Here is a 17129-nt window from a genome sequence, read left to right on the forward strand (position 1 = left end):
GGCCGTATTCTTAAAATTTTCCTTCCCTTTTAGACGCATGGGAAGACATCTTTCTCAGTTTGGAGCGTGTAGCACATTAAGACCGGATGCCCTTCCTAATGTCTACCAGTAACCCTTGGGTGGATTTTAATCTCCAACCCTTCGGCCAGAGCGAAGAGTCCTAAGTCACTGCCTGGACGCTCGCGGTAACTTGTTTACTGACAATAACCCAATGACGGTGAATCCCTCGAAATAGGACCAATATGGACCATATTGCTCTCCAGGGCACAGTGTTTTGAGTCTCAACACTGTGCTCCAGGGTCAGGAGAGACCACCATAAAACTCAGGGCCTCTGCTCCACAGATTCCCTATGATTTTAACCACCTAGGATTGAAACTAAACCTAACGTCAGACCAAAACTTCTCACCTGTCCTATTGGGTCTATCCTAGAACCCAATAGCCTATCCTACTCAGCCTATGAAAGAACGAACTTGTTCCTAGAATCTTAGAAGCAAGATTTTTATCACCGATTTATCATTAAATCAATAAAAATAAATAAAAATATACTAGGACATGCTCTTGCCTGCAGGGATGGTTTCTTCGAGCAAAAATTCCAGTGATCATTTCGTAGTTTATTTGCACAGCATCATAATATTTTGGGGGTATTACGTACAGGGTCATTTTTACTGTACGAGATCCACATCGGAGGTTTTCATCCTTCTTAACATGTTATTTTTATCCTATGTGACGTGATCTGATGCTGCAGGTTTTCGGAAACATGTTTTTAACCATAGTTTTAACTAACCTGATCTCCCTGTATATGAGGACGGTGAAGGCTGGGCGCCGTTCGTTGCGCATGGCGACCTACTGAATGAGCTATTATCCCGTTTGGTTTGATTAGATGAGGTTAGTTCAATATCTTAAAACATGTTTCCGACAACCTTCAACACCAGACTAACACACACAGGTCAAAAACAAGCTGGAAGCTAATTATGTGGAAGAAAAACGTGGCTAGAGAAAACCGCCGAAATAAAGCTCTTAAACATTGACCGGTTAAGAGTTAATTTTCACAAAGCATGCTTACAACATCATCATAATTCATGAAGAGGCTTTATCTTCGGAAAAAAAAAAATACAACCGGTAACTTTATATGTTAGCACGGGGATCAGTGGGTACAAAAGATAAGTGGGGGATATGTACATTTCGTAACGGTATTGATATAAAAACTTTAAATGCGTCAAGATATAATTCCAACCCATTTTATGGACATACGGCACTATATTACCGCCCTCATTATTTTACAGTAAACGCATTATGTGAATTAGTAGCCGAATCTAGTATATCAAAACAGTAAACATTACACCGGACAAAAACATCAACTGCCAACCTCGGCGTCACTGGCAACCCGACCATGAGTATATAGTGGGGCAGAGGCACACGCTCGCCCCTGTCTTGCTTCACTTTCTGCGGTACCAGCGTGAGACTCAAGCCCGGCACCATGAGCTCTAAGCCGCCCTATAAAGTCGGTAAGTGACGTGGTATATGAGGAGGTTAGGAGTACTAGTGGTGGCGGGACGAGTGTCAAGGCGGGTGTGAGTGCGTCAGTGTCATATGTCAAGAGTGTCATGCGGCTCATGCCTTTGTGTCAGCCCCGCACATGGACGCCACATTGCATAATAACCCCCGGCCTGTTTGGTATGCGGTCCCATGCACCGGGACCCTAGGGGATCAGTTGTGTCAAAATTAAATACTGTATTATGCGACTCATGCTCCAGCAGCACATCTCGAGACCCAATATGTATGGTAAATTGACTGAATCATTATGACAAATGTTCCCTTGGATTTATGAATCATTGAATTTAAAAATCGCCTGGAAATGTGTTCTTATTTGTATAGCAGTTGTCTTATATTTCAGACTTTGACACGAAGCAAATTGAATTAAAACTTTGTTAGGCAGTTATGTAGGTTCTGGACATAATGATAAACAAAGGCATAATTTTAAACAAGTGGAATAGTCAGCCCGAACATGTAGTGAGCAGCCCAAGTGTTAATGCATGCGAGAATAGGTATGGCCACTACATGAAAAAATCCCTGAGAAGAGGCAGTTCTTGTGCATCTAGCTCCGTATCCCCTTGACCATCACTAAGGGAAGCAGTGGTATTAGCATGATGAAAGTACCAGTAGTTACCTTGCTGTGTCCTTAACTGTATGAATATTTTGATTTTTTTATCTTTATTTACAAGAGGATTAGTAGTTTCTATTTCCAATACACCTAGGATGCTGGCCAGTACATAGAAAAGGTCCACCATTGGGATCTTCTCGTGTTGGGGTTGGTTTTGCTCACCCAGTACTTTTACTAAACTTGGGAGGTAATTATCAGATTGAAGCTGTTTGATAAATACTATCATACAGTCTTCACTCCTACCTATAGTAAGAAGTCTGAGTGCGATAATCTGGTAGGAGTACTGCATAAGTAAATGAAATACTGGATGTCCTTTTGTTTAATCTATCTGTCTATTGCCAGACGCCATAATCCCTTTATTTGTATTACGGGGAGAGGCACTAACCCTCCACCAACCCACTTGCTGACACGTAGGGAGCACTTATGATTTGGTTATATGGTTACCACCCAGCGTTGTAAATGGTTTCTTGGCTTACAGGAAACCATATGGCTTGTCACTCAATGTAAAGCCACCTGTAAAGGAAGGAAAAGCAATAAGAAATGACAGGAATGATGGGAGAAATAGGAAGAGAGGAGGACAGGCACAGAAAAAGAATGATAAAGGCTAAGGAAGAAGTAGGCAGCACTACATCAAGTGAGTGGATGATGGTCGCCACCACCTACCACCAAAAACTTAGAAAAAATGCTGCTTATATAAGTTACAGTACCACATACAGTATAAAGTTGAAACTAGTTCATTGTAGAGTTGTATGGAAAAGATTAAACCTACACTAGCTACCAGTACTTGATGTGATGAGTACAGCTTATGTGCTTAGCCTGTTGACCCTGATAGCAGCCATTATCTTAAGTACATCCACTTCAGGTCGACTTAAGTAGTCTTAAGTTACTGAAGGGCCTTGAGAAGATGATATGCCCTCTTCAGCTCTTCAAAATGGTCTATTCTTGCTTAATTTTTCTGTTCTGCATCCTCCTTCACCTTTATCATTATTTTTCTGTGTTTGCCCTCCTGTCTTCCTATGTCTCCCATCTTTCCAGGATGATCTTTCCATCCATTGCCTGATCTTTTCTTTCCCAATTAAGAACATTGGTGTGTGGGGCTAGGTTACTTGTCGTTGTATTTAAACCTCTTATACGACAGTCACTTGCAACACTTTAACCTGTTGGGAGTACCAGGTGTCTGTTTTCTCGTTTATAGTACAGTATCCTGATCGTTTACTTTTATTATTATTATTATTATTATTATTTTTCTAACCTGACACACCATACGCTTCAACTGCATCAAAGACTCAGTTTTTGCATCTATCAACCCGACAGAATCTTCCACAGGTATACCCACTTATGTTTAATAATACTCAACTTAATCCTGCATCATCGTTGAACATGCTTGGGGTTTCATTTGCTCGGGTCTTGTCTTGGAAAGATCATATTACATCTCTTGTAAAATCTGCTTCCAAGCGATTGGGTATGCTAAGCCGGCTCCATTCCTTCTTTACCCCTGCACGATTGTTGACTCTATACAGAGGTTTTATCCGCCCCTGTGTGGAGTACAACTCTCATGTATGGGGAGGCTCCCCACATACAGCTCTTCTCAATAGGGTGGAGTCAAAGGCTTTTCGTCTCATTAACTCTCCCCCTCTTACTGACTCCCTTCAACCTCTATCTCTTCGCCGCAGTGTTGCATCTTTATCTCTTTTCTATCGCTACTTCAACGGTCACTGTTCCTTTGAACAGTCTGCATGCATTCCTCCAATTCTGTGACGGGTGCGTAGCACCCGTCTAGCAGCAAACTCTCACCCCTTTTCTGCCCAACTCTCTAATGCAAGAGTCAACCGTTACTCCCAGTCCTTCATTTATGCAACAGGTCAACTCTGGAACTGTCTCCCTCTGTCTGTATTTTCTGCTTTCTATGATCTCCAGTCTTTCAAACGCAGTGTGTCCAGGCATCTCGAAATGAATGGATCTTGAATTTGGCTCTCTCTTGTATTTGTTTTTCTCTTGGAGGGAACAGTGTTGTGGGCTTATTGCCTTTGGTTCCTTCTTCCTCACATTAAAAAAAAAAAAAAAAAAAAAAAAAAAAAAATGATGGTCAGGAATAGTCAGATTGGGGGTTGATTTGACTAGCAGCCAGATACGTTCCTACATAATAAGTAAGGTTAGTCAAATTTCATGCAATAGTGACTGGGAATGTCCTAGTTCCGATGGATGGGAAAAATCCAGTATATAACAACCAGTATTTATCATTTTCAGCTGACATCAACCTTGCTGACTTCGGTCGGAAGGAGATAGTTTTGGCGGAGAAGGAGATGCCGGGGCTGATGAGTCTGCGCAGGAAGTACGGGGCCGAGAAGCCACTGAAGGGTGCGCGTATTGCCGGCTGCCTCCACATGACCATCCAGACAGCAGTGCTGATTGAGACGCTGGTTAGTTAACTTGTTACCTGTGCTGTAAGGCGAGGGAGATGAGCAACAGGAGGTCATCTTGTCACTGGGGATAACTCATGAGGTTATCTTGTTAGAAAAAAAATTATTATCCTCTCTGCACACTAAACATTAATCTTAAAATGCCCATTTTCACAGATATGCTCTTGTGCCCTACCCCACACCCCATCACAAATCCACCTGATCTCACCATTTCCTTGTTGCTCCACCCATTTCTTTGTCTCCCTGACACTTCCTTTCCTGGAGGATATTTGAATTGAGCATTGACTGCACTCTGTCAATACAACATCCTTTTTTTCAGTGAAAGGAAGTGAATTTAACAAGGACTAATGTATGTTTTCTTCTAAGGCTATGTAGATATGCAATGAATAGGACTTACGATAAAAATTAGTGTCTGAAAATGTGATGTATTGAGAACTAATTCATATTTTCCCATCAGACTGAGCTTGGTGCCGAGGTACAGTGGTCATCATGTAACATCTTCAGCACACAGGACCACGCCGCCGCAGCCATTGCCAAGACAGGGGTGCCGGTGTACGCGTGGAAGGGCGAGACTGACGAGGAGTATATCTGGTGCATTGAGCAGACCATTTACTTCCCCGATGGTCAGGTGAGGCACACGACCTTAGATCTTAGCTATTTTATTCTTGCTACCTCCAGATGGCTTTATTCAGCAAAGGAATATACGCTTGCGGACAAACCCAGTGACTACGGTACACTTGGTTTGACTATGCCCACTTGAAATGGCATCTTTCTTTCAGACAGGTTACAGTTTGGGAGGGAGTAGAGGGTGATGGTATGGGGGAGGCAGTGTTGGACGTTGGGGGTAAGGAAAGGGGAAATGAGGGAGGTAGGGATATAGGAAGGGGAGAGATGGGGGAGTGGGCTTAATGTGCCACATTGACTTACTCGTGTGGATTATTTAGGACAGGCTCATGAAATCTGGCCTTAGAATGCCTTACAGCTCATTGTCTAACTGCAGTTGTGAAAGATAATGACAGTTTGGTCTAGTTTATTATCTGGATGGTCATATGGGAAACATCTGTGAAGTAGATCTGACTGTGCCGCATCAGCAAGTATTTCAGTAACATCCTAAATATGTTGGGTAAGTAAAGCAACACCATTGGCAAATAATGTAATTATTATTATTATTATTATTATTTTTTTTTTTTAGATCCAACCTCACCCCATATTTCAGTGTAAAGAGGAATGACTGTGATGGTGATGCAGCAAATAGTGTTTGAGTAATGTTTCCTCAGATAAGGGTAAGATGATGTGATAAACATTTTTGTTGTTGTCCCATGCTCATTTGGATGTGAATCTGTTTGACTACAAGAAACTGGACGTTCATCCAGTTGCTCAAAGAGGTCATTTTTTGAGGTTTTGTTGAAGGATTGTCTGTTGTGAAAGTGAGCTGCATGAGACGTGTTATGGGATGGGGTTACATTAGGGTGAGATATTGTGGACTGATTGAGTTGTATTTTGTGTTGTATGAGGTGAGTTAGTGGTAGGTGGAGGTGCTCACCATCCACTCACTTGATGTACTGCTGCTCTCGGGCATCTGCCCTTTCCTCTCCTCCATCCTTCTTTCCTTCCACCTCTCCTGTATTTCTTTCCTTGTGCTTGTGCCTACGGGTGACTTTACACTTCCTCTTCTGTTTTTTTTCCCTTCATTCTTTCCTGTTCCTTCTGCCTGTGGGTGACTGTACACCAAATGGTTTCCTATACACCAGGAAACCATTTACTATGCTTGGTGGTAACCATATAACCAAATTTTGGCACTTGGTGGTTTAGTGAGTAATTACGGTGCTCCAATCGGATTGAGTTGGTGAAGGTTTATATCCAAGGGGTGGTTGGGGTATATTGCTCACAAAATGTCACTCAGGGATGAGTGAGGCTGGTCACTCTCATCTTAAATGTCAGGACCAACTTGCCTAACCCCGGGCTCATACGCTCCTCATGGGTTGGTGTAGGATTGGATGATAATAATGATGATGTGTGTTGTGAAGGGATACATTAAAGCAAGAGTGTAGGGGATTGTGAGTTATATTTTGTGTTGTAATTACTAGCAGTGAGTTCTGTTGTGGTCAGGAATGCATCATGGAAAGAGTGTAGTGGATTGTTCTGGAGTTATTTTGTATTGAACATTGCAGCCGCTGAACATGATCCTTGACGATGGTGGTGACCTGACGAACCTGGTGCATGAGAAGTACTCCCAGCTGCTGCCAGGCATCAAGGGGCTGTCTGAGGAGACCACCACTGGGGTACACAACCTGGTTAAGATGCTGCGTGAGGGCAAACTTAAGGTGCCAGCCTTCAATGTCAATGATTCTGTCACAAAGGTACGAATTCAGCCTTACCTCAGTGTTGATTGTTGTAGGATGTGCAATTTTGTTTACATGTACAGACAGTCTTTGATATGTCAGAGATGTGTTCTTGAATATAATTTTTTGTGTAATTCAGAGTTTGTCAGGTTTGGGTGTCTGGCTATAAGTGGATGGATTTCAAGCCTTTCGTCTGTACAAAACGATTCTGTGATCATACATTTCAGATCTTTAATTTATGTAAACCTTTCTATGATCAGAGTAAGTTTGACAACTTGTATGGATGCCGGGAGTCCCTGACAGACGGTATCAAGCGTGCCACCCACATCATGTTGGCGGGCAAGACCTGTGTGGTGGCTGGCTATGGTGACGTTGGCAAAGGATCTGCTCAGTCACTACGGGCATTTGGTTCTCGTGTTATTATCACAGAAATTGACCCTATTAATGCACTCCAGGCTGCTTGTGAAGGCTACCAGGTAAGGCCATGTGGAACAGGTTGCTGCCAAAATAATTCTTGTACAGCTGTAAGTGTAGTTCATTCATCATACCCTGGAGATTTTTGTCCTTTTGTACGGTAACTGATTTCTTAAGTACTGGGTTACTTCATCCTTCCTGTTCACCTCTTTCTGACTGTTGCAGTTTTGGTGTTAGGGTTTTAGTTCAGTATTCAAGTTGGAGGTATGGCAGTTTTAAGCAAAGTGATAGTGGACAGGGTATAGTGCATTGCTTGACTTTTTAATGTACAGTATAGAGATTTTCAGAGCATACATTAGTCTTTTAATATATCAACTCAGTGCATTTACTTCGTTTCGTTTAGTTTTTAAAGGCTCCAACATGCTTGCATGTGTCGGCCTTGGTCACCTAATGGCGGCTCTCCACGCTGCACGATCCATTGCAGCCTCCCTGTTCAGTCCCTTAACCCTAAGGTCACACTTAATGACCTCGTCCCATGTCTTTCTCGGTCTACCCCTCATAACCCCACCCCCAATATTAACACTTCTCACCCAGTTATCATCCCCCATCCTCTCCACATGTCCAAACCACCTCAATCTACCTCTCCTCATCACAACACCAATACACTCCAGTCCCATCCTACCTCTCAACTCTTCCATAGTAAACCCAGCCCCTCCAGGCCTTGGACGCAGGGACGCATTGCACATCCACCTAATCATTGTCATTTCTGTACGTCTGAGCTGGCGAATGTCTTCCTCCTTCACTGCCCAGGTCTCACTGCCATACAGCATTACACTCCTAACACATGCTGCATACAAAGACCCCTTAGCACATAGGGAGAGCCCTCTCAATGTCAGGAGAGGCAAGAGCTCCCTGAACTTCTTCCAACCACTTCTCACCCTAGCCACAGAGCTAGCTCCAGCCCCACCTCCAGCACACAACATGTCTCCCTAATAACAAAACTCTTCCACACACTCAAGAGATTCACCAGCAAGTTCAATCCTTTCACGTCTGACGATCTCCACCTGCTCACCCCGGCACGCTGTACACATAAAATCAGCATTATCTCGCAGTCTACCTCTGATACCACTACATCTCTTATGCACCCATTTATCACACACACCGCACAAGATGGAATTACTTCCCACGCCCTTGTGGCAAACTGCACATGGCCACTCTCCCTCGTCTTTGACAGTACCGCCACCAACCCTAGATATCATCACTTTTGTTTTATCTGCATTTACCCTTAAACCCTTTTGCCCCATACCATCTCTCCACTTCCTAAACCTTTCCTCTGCCTCCCTTTCATTCTCTGCAATCAACACCAAATCATCAGCATACAACAACTCCCACGGGAGTCCGTTTCTAAAGTCACGTGAAAGGGCTTCAAGTACCATGATAAACAACATGGGACTCAAGACTGACCCCTGATGCACACCAACATTCACGGAAAACTCATCACTCAAATCTCCATTCACTCTCACCTGGGTGTGAGCACCCACATACATGGCCATAACTACCCTAACCAGCCACTCCTCCAAGCCAAGCTTTCTCATTGCCCACTTAACCACCTCTCTAGGGACTCTGTCAAAGGCCTTTTCCAAATCAACAAAAACAAATTTTTCATTTCAGTAGAGTAAGTGCTCAGTTATCTGTTGTAATTCAGCCAAGCCCTACGCTGGTTAGAGCAGAACGCCGGATATTGCATAGTGTTTTTTCATTGGCTCAACATTCAGCGTCGAGCAGGATATCATGTGAATCCTAGCTCTATCGGATACACCTAAAACATTCACCACGTTGTGTAGCATCACATAAACATATCCGATACAAGTCAGTGGCAGTTGTTTTCCATGAGTAAAAGATGAAAATTAAACAAAATACAATACAGTATTGATACAGTAGATTAATACAGTATATACATAGTGTACTATGTACTCACCTATTGTTGGTATCAGTGGAGGGTATTGTATACCATGCAGTACAGTTCAGTGCATTTAATCCTGTGTGGTCTTGTGGAAATAATTATGTGTACAGTACAGTAATTCCAGAATCACAATAGAGCACTAGGACGTGAAGCACTGAGAGGCCACAAGTTTTGCAACAACAACAAGCAAGGCATGGGGGGCCACAGAGTAAGTCACAGCACCAGGGTTCGCATGGTCACAAGAACAGAGTGCATAGATACATCCGTTGAATGAGATCCATGAGAGGCAGAGTAGGCTTGGCATGCCGGGGGCTGCTTGCGCAACGAATTCTGAATTGCTGGTGCATTGTGGGGTTTTCTTGGGCCCTGGTTGGTTTACCGCGTTTGAGCAGTTGACATGCCTCGCATCCTGATATTGCATAGGATGGTTGGTTCTCATTTCGGCGCTGGATGTTGCATAATTTTGCTGGATACTGCTATAATATTGCTGAGCCAACAGCACCGGATTTTGTGTTGGCCCGGATATTGACAGATAACGGAGAGCTTACAGTGCCTGAGAATTCTTAACTGGAGGGATTAGATATAACTCATTCACTTCACTGACATAGGTCATTCCCAGACAGATTAAGTCTGGTGATTGCTTGAATAAAACAGAAAGTATGATATTGGATATAAGTGATGAAACTGTTTAGTATATTTTCCATCCATCCATCATCCAATCCTACATTGCCCCATGAGGAGCGTAGGAGCCCGGGGCTAGGCAGTTGGTCCCGACATTTAAGATGAGAGTGAATACTGTACATAATACTATATAGTCTTCTTGCTCCATTATGTTGATTTTGTTAACTTTCAAAAAAATATTTTGCAGAGATGGAGTTTGATATCCATTAACCCTTCAGACCTGATTTCTTTCCCTTAGTTGAATAAAATTGTAAATCCTTAATCAAACTGAAGTGGTCAATGCTGTATGTGATGTTTGATCCAAGTTCCCTGTTCTGATCCACAAGATTTAGTATGTGGTTTTTTCCATGAATTTTTTGCCAGAAAGCTAAAAGGAAAATCTGGAGGATGCAGATCCTGGCCAAACCAACTCCTTTAGCTTGCACTTGCTGGGAATACAGGGTTGTATGGTTACCACCCAGCATAGTAAATGGTTCCCTGGTTTATAGGAATTTGGCTAGTCACTCAATGTAGTCATCTGTAGGGAGGACTACACTGAGTGTGTGAATAGTGGGTGCCCCATCTATCACAAGATCATGCTTTTTCAGGTGACAACTATGGATGAGGCCATCAAGCAAGGTGCATCCATCTTTGTAACTACCACTGGCTGCCGGGACATCATCTCTGGTGACCACTTCATGGCCATGCGTGACGACTCCATTGTTTGTAACATTGGCCACTTTGACATTGAGATTGATGTCAAATGGTTGGAGGACAACTGTGTGGAGAAGGTGAACATTAAGCCACAGGTGGATCGCTACCTTCTCAAAAATGGTAACCACATCATCCTTCTGGCAGAGGGTCGTCTGGTCAACCTGGGCTGTGCCATGGGACACCCATCCTTCGTAATGTCAAACTCCTTCAGTAACCAGGTTCTGGCACAGATTGAACTGTGGACTAAGCCTGGCCAGTACCCAGTTGGTGTTCACTTCCTACCAAAGAAACTTGATGAAGAGGTTGCTGCCCTCCACCTGGAGCACCTTGGTGTAAAGTTGACCAAGCTGACACAAGTTCAGTCAGAGTACCTTGGCCTTCCTGTTGTTGGGCCGTACAAACCTGACCATTACCGGTATTAAGTACAACACCCTTAATAATTCCACATTACTGTACTGCTATTGCACAATGCCCACCAGTAGTACCCACATTGTAACTATCAGCACTGTGCATGTGATAATTACTGGCATGCATAATATTTTGCTGGTTAATAACTGGGCATTACTGGTGCTTGATTCCAGTTGAGGCTAATTTTGGTACTGGTCTCACACTTGGTCTCTAGTCGTTAGTTACAGTTCAGTCCAGCTGTTTTTGTTCATGAATGCAATTCGTGTTTCTTAGTGTGGAATTGGTCAGTAGTGTATGAAAGAGAAGTCTGGTGACTATAGTTGCATTTCTTTAATAAAGAAGTTTGTAAAATCTTGTTTTGCTATCCATCATTAAATCTAGTACTGTATTGCCTTGTCAGGAAAGTAGGGTCCTGGGGCCAGACTACTCAGTCCAGGCATTTAAAGAAAGAATGACCATCTACTCACCCCTTTGCAGAATTACATTAAAAACACAACCACCTATCTGTCTTAGAAACTGCTAGGCCACATCCATTTTGAGTGCCAACTCACTGCACAATCAGGCACTTTAAAAACTGAAGGCAACACGTGTACGTCAGCAAGTACTGAATTTACCACTAATTAAATAAATTTCAAACAGCCCAAAGCTCATTTACAAAAGGTACTCAAACACCATGCCAGTCTTCAAAATGTATTAATTATGTAAAATCACAGACTCAAAGTGCTAATACCCTAACCTCCCAGTCTCTGCTAATGAATATATAAATAGGAAATTTTACACGAAGCAAAACTCATCCTCATCAAAAGATATCATAATAGTCACTCTGCGTGACTGGTACAAAGTACAGTATAGATATTTGTAAATAGGTCTAAAATTTGGTGTAATCACCTATCATGAGATGCAGCACTCTCGTTTCTAAAAGCCATGAATATTCACACACTATATACAAGCTTATGAAAGTACAAATAAAGACTTTTGATATAAGAAATGAGTTTGAATATATATACATAATCATGTACTGGCTGCTTTAGGAAAATGAATTTTCTTTTAGTGTCAAAGATTACATGACTCCATAGAAGAAAAACGGACCATCACAATTTTCTTTGAAACTGGCCTAAAGGACGGTAGTATTGTGATGGCAATGTGCCTTGATGGCTTGCTACAACAGCAAGGCCTCCAATGCACTTTTATTATATTGTACCGAACAAATACCGGCATTCAAGTGCTACCAGGTCATTGAAACTGTGTACTTTCATGTTTTCTGCAAAATCCCACTATGAATAATCTGACAATAAATAAATTTCTCAATCTTCCTGACATACTATAGGTGGATTTCTTAATATAAATAGTGTAACTATATACTATCCTTGGTAGCCATACTGACTGGGAACTCACTCTTTCTCACTGAGGAAACCAGAACTCACAAGATGTCTGGTGTAAATTGTGGGCTGATACAGAGACAACCTGGAATCTCACTCCAGCCCACAAGGAAATTACTGCCTGACCCTGCTGTGTCACACTATACTTCGTCCACTTTAACTTGGTACAGATTGCTGTCATTGTACAACTTACTGGACATACTTCAGTGGTATAATACAGTACAACCTCCCAAATTCAAACATCCAATTTCCAAAAACCTCCACTTTCCTTTTTTTTTTTTTTATAAATGCAATGAGGTGTTGATACCATCTGTCTGCAATCAATATACATTCAAGGACAAAATTTATCCACGGACAAGTAGCCCATAACAGTAAATGCTAAATTACTAATACAAGATACTTCACTGCATTTACTGCTCATGGTACTGCAGGCTATTTTTTTACTTGATTATCTCATAGTTACAATTACAATTCTACTTTCCAAAGTACTGCACATTCCACAATGCCTTTGGACCCAGGCATTTCATATTTGAGAGTCTGCACTATGCTATGGCAGTACATCCTTTCCATACCACTGCATGACTAGCACCACATTCTAGTGTAAATCTCTTGTTACAGCTTAGTGTTCACAGTGGATAGATGGCAATTTTAGCCAAGTTAAAGCAGACAGTACAATACAGTACAGCAGATGGTAAGGAAGCATTGGTCTGGTGGCAGTTTACCAGTCTCACACCATACTATACAATGCTATAAAATTTCTTGATTATAAATTCTATATTGTACACACATTGGCTCCTAACCCACAAGATGGCCACTGCAATTCAATCACATACACCCATTAACCCCTTCAATCTGATGATGTAATTTTAATTTCTTCCTGCCTCCTGTTGAATTTGTGGTGTGGCAAAGCTGCCTGCAGTGAGGAAAATATATAAGGGTATGCCTAACTTATACCTAACTTCTGCAGGTTGAACTAATACCTAATCTGAATAATTTATAATCAACAAGAATCAAGTGCAGCAATACATCATTAGACTGAAGGGGTTAACCACACAGCAACCTTATGTACAGGATAGGCTGCTGAAAATCCTTCTCTGTACAGCAAAGCAAAATGAAGTTGGATGAACTTTATAATGTGGCAGTCCATGTACAATTATACAATGCTATAAAACACATTCATGACATACAAAAACACTCAGTAACAAATAAATATTTCACCATTTACAAACAGTAACAAAAATATACAACTGAACTGTGCATGACTTACAATATTTACATACACACACACAATGACAAACAACAGAAATTCTCACATTCACACAGACTTGTTTCCAATGCCCTTCACACTGTAAGATCTCAGATAATAAAATGCAGTCTATACTTCATCCATCTTAACTTGGAGGAGATTTTCATGCATTTGCAGTTATATTCTGTGGTTCAATAGCTGAATAAAACAATACTATGGTTCTGAATCCCTTCCACATCACTTCTTCATGACCAGTACCATATTCAACTGTTAATCTCTTGTTACAGCTCAGTATTCAAGATGGAAAGATGTCAATATGTAGCCAAATTAAAGACAATACCATAATAACTTTTGGCAACTCACTGCAGGGAATCAATTTCCCGACAGATCACACCTAGCACATGAGGAAGAGAAATGATGGGAAAACTGCACCACATAAATGACCATCAACTGTTATTTTGATTGGAAATTTGGCTTACTATTGCATCCAGGTGAAGTGTGGTGCAGGAGGGGGATGTCTGTCTGCAGTGGCAGTCATATAGCTCCACTGTCTGCTCATACAAATGTCCCTCACCTCCCTCCCTATCCCCCAAGAGGAGAAGGATGGATTGCAGGATGGGAGTAACTTCTGCCTGCAGTCCACTCGGTTCAACAGATGAGCATAGGCCCACAACAACAGATTCAGTGTAGATATACTGGTATTGCTCATTCAAAGTATTGTATGTGCATGCATTTGGCTATGGATAGATGGATGGAATATGTGCTTTGCACAATAGTTAAACTTTAGGGGTCATCATCAAAATTCCTGGTAAAAAATGGGGTGGATACAATCCACAAACAAGGAAAATATGGATTACATTCCTATCGAACTGATTCATTACAATATCTGCAATGGTGATGGTGACTTTCCTTGTCTCTAGTTCTTACTGCAAAAACAAATCATAACTCATCATCGCCATTATCACAGTCATCATCATCAATATCACCACTGTCAATATCATCATAATCATCCGTACCTCTTCTCCCAACCTTGGATGATTTAAGGTAGGGTTCAGCAAGCCAGAAAAAAATAAATAAATAAATAAATAAATAAATAAACAGCTATCACTGGAAAATTAATGTACGCTATTTTTTGATCTTACAATTTCCTATTGTAATTCACCACTTCACTGCAATGGTATCTGTATCACCATTACCACCACAATATCATTCGGCTTTTGATAGATTTTCCAAACGAAAGTGGATAGAGCAACTTTTATTATTATTATTATTATTTTTTTAAGGCTTGCAGTCTTTGCTGATTTTGTTCTTGCATTAAAAAAAAATAATAATACCTTCACCCTTTATTTTTTTTTTTTATCATTAATTTTTAAATTCTTGTTTCCAAACAATTCTATTCCCCTCAGATCAACAACTAGTAACGAAGGGGTTAATGAAGGTTGTATTTAATCTTTCCAGTCTGAAAGGTCACATGTAAGAGAATAGTTGCCTGAAATCAGCAAGAATAAGATTTAAAATACATCATCAGATTGAAGGTCTTATGTATGAAACATCTTTTCCAAGTGAATAACATCATCTATCTATCTATTTGTGGCAGAACACTCTCACCATGGAGGGTGAGGCTGCAAGTTAATCACCTCCAGGTTGCCCTGTCCTCCATCAGACAGATTACCCTCCCTCTAATTCCACACCCATCACTCAATATACCTCTCCACCCAATCCCTTCACCTCTTCGTCAATGTCCCCTTCCCCCTCTCTCCTTCTGCCTCACTCACATATTTTACACTTTCCTAGTAATCTCTCATTCTCCATTCACTGTTGGCCTCTGCTGTTCTTGTTGATCAACCCCAGTCTGTCTGATAAAGCAGAAACATCAACCACAGGCAAGTAATCACTCCTGCATCAGACCAGTGTTTCGTTGTGACTGACAGCACCTCGTCACAGTGAGGCGCAAGGAAAAGTGTAAAGGTTTGGTTCCTGGGAGGATGCTGCATTTGTGTCTTCTCCCATTAACAGGGGCACCAAAGTAGGTTCCACATTACCCCATGATCTGGTTATCTGGTCACCGCCCAGCATTGTACAGTAAATGGCATCCTGGGTTACAGAAAACCATTACACTTTTCACTCAGTGTGGAGCCACCCCTGAAGTGGAAAGAGGAGTAATAAATTGAGAAAGGAAGGATAAGGAGAGGTAGGAAGAGAGGAGGTCAGACACAAAAACTGAATAATAAAGGTGATGGAAGAAGTAGGCAGTACTACATCAAGTGAGTGGACGATGGTCACCACCACCTACCACCTGGACTCCCTGTTATCACTGTAAACTATGTAATGTACGATGCATGCTAATTAAACCTATTAACCACAAAACATTCCATAATTATCTTTCAAAATTTCTCTTTCACATGTTTCAACACCTTCAATCCCATGGCAAACATATTTCTATTTTATTCTTGCTCATTATAGTCCTTTTAACTTAACCTGGCCAAGATTTTTGTCCTGCTGCAACTTACTTCACGCAACAGTGGTAGAATAAGACAATACTATGACTCTGCATCCTTTCCATTGCACTCCCTTTGTGATTAGCATTATGTTATTAGTGTTAATCTCAACAACTCAGCATTTAAGATGGAGAGATGACAATTTTAGGCCAAGCTGGAGTAAAAATGTGTAGCTAGTTTCAAATGCTCAATGGCAAATAAGACAATGATGACACTACATCCTTTCCACAGCACTTCTTTGTGACCAGCATCATAGCAGTGTTAATCAATTAGTCTGTTGTTACAACTCGGCATTCAAGATGAAGAGATGGCAGTTTTAAGCCAAGTTGGAGTAAAATGGATACAGGATTATTTTATTCAACTCTGGAAGTATCTCTATTGTGTAAGGGGTTGATGAAGGCTGTGTCTAACTCCTCCAGTTTGAAAAGAACCTCCTTGGCAGAAGAAAATCATCTGAAGGAAGCAAGAACACAGTGAAAATATGCCACATATATTGCTGTTGTTGCTTAACCCCAATCTGTCTGGCCAAGCAGACGCGCTCACAGGTACAGTACGGTACATACATTGTGTAGGGGTCCAGAACCCCCTTGTGGGAGAATGCATCTCACCAGGGTCAGACCAGGGGTCTCTCTATGCAGATGGAAGGCAATATAAAAAGGTTTGGCTCCTGGGTGGACACCACAGCTGCTCCACCCAGGGTGCACAATGCAATCACATCTAGGCTCATTAGCTTCTGTCACTGGAGTGAAGTAGTTAAGCATTTTTTCTCTCTCTTTCTCTCTCAAGTACTTATACTCTGTCTGCCTGTCTGTCTCTGTCTCTCTCTCCCTCAAGTATTAATCATAGTTTCTACCTCTCTCAATTATTTATAGTTTTTTTTTCTCTCTCTCTCTCAGGTATTTATCCTTCTCTCTCTCTCTCTCT

General features: G+C 41.6%; 1 protein-coding gene across 1 annotated transcript; it reads left to right on the forward strand.

Moving 5' to 3' along the window:
* The first annotated feature begins 1439 nt into the window (after positions 1–1439).
* Ahcy (adenosylhomocysteinase) lies at positions 1440–11433 on the forward strand. The gene is made up of 6 exons (XM_080268861.1): positions 1440–1505; positions 4409–4581; positions 5039–5209; positions 6753–6941; positions 7184–7399; positions 10569–11433. The coding sequence occupies exons 1-6, from the start codon at positions 1478–1480 to the stop codon at positions 11094–11096; spliced, it is 1305 nt and encodes a 434-aa protein (XP_080124987.1). The 5' UTR covers positions 1440–1477; the 3' UTR covers positions 11097–11433.
* The last annotated feature ends 5696 nt before the right edge of the window (positions 11434–17129 follow it).

Source organism: Coenobita brevimanus, chromosome 30, assembly GCF_032717465.1.
Source record: "Coenobita brevimanus isolate Jiangsu-jjx chromosome 30, ASM3271746v2, whole genome shotgun sequence".
In the NCBI taxonomy this organism is placed as follows: Eukaryota; Metazoa; Arthropoda; class Malacostraca; order Decapoda; family Coenobitidae; genus Coenobita; species Coenobita brevimanus.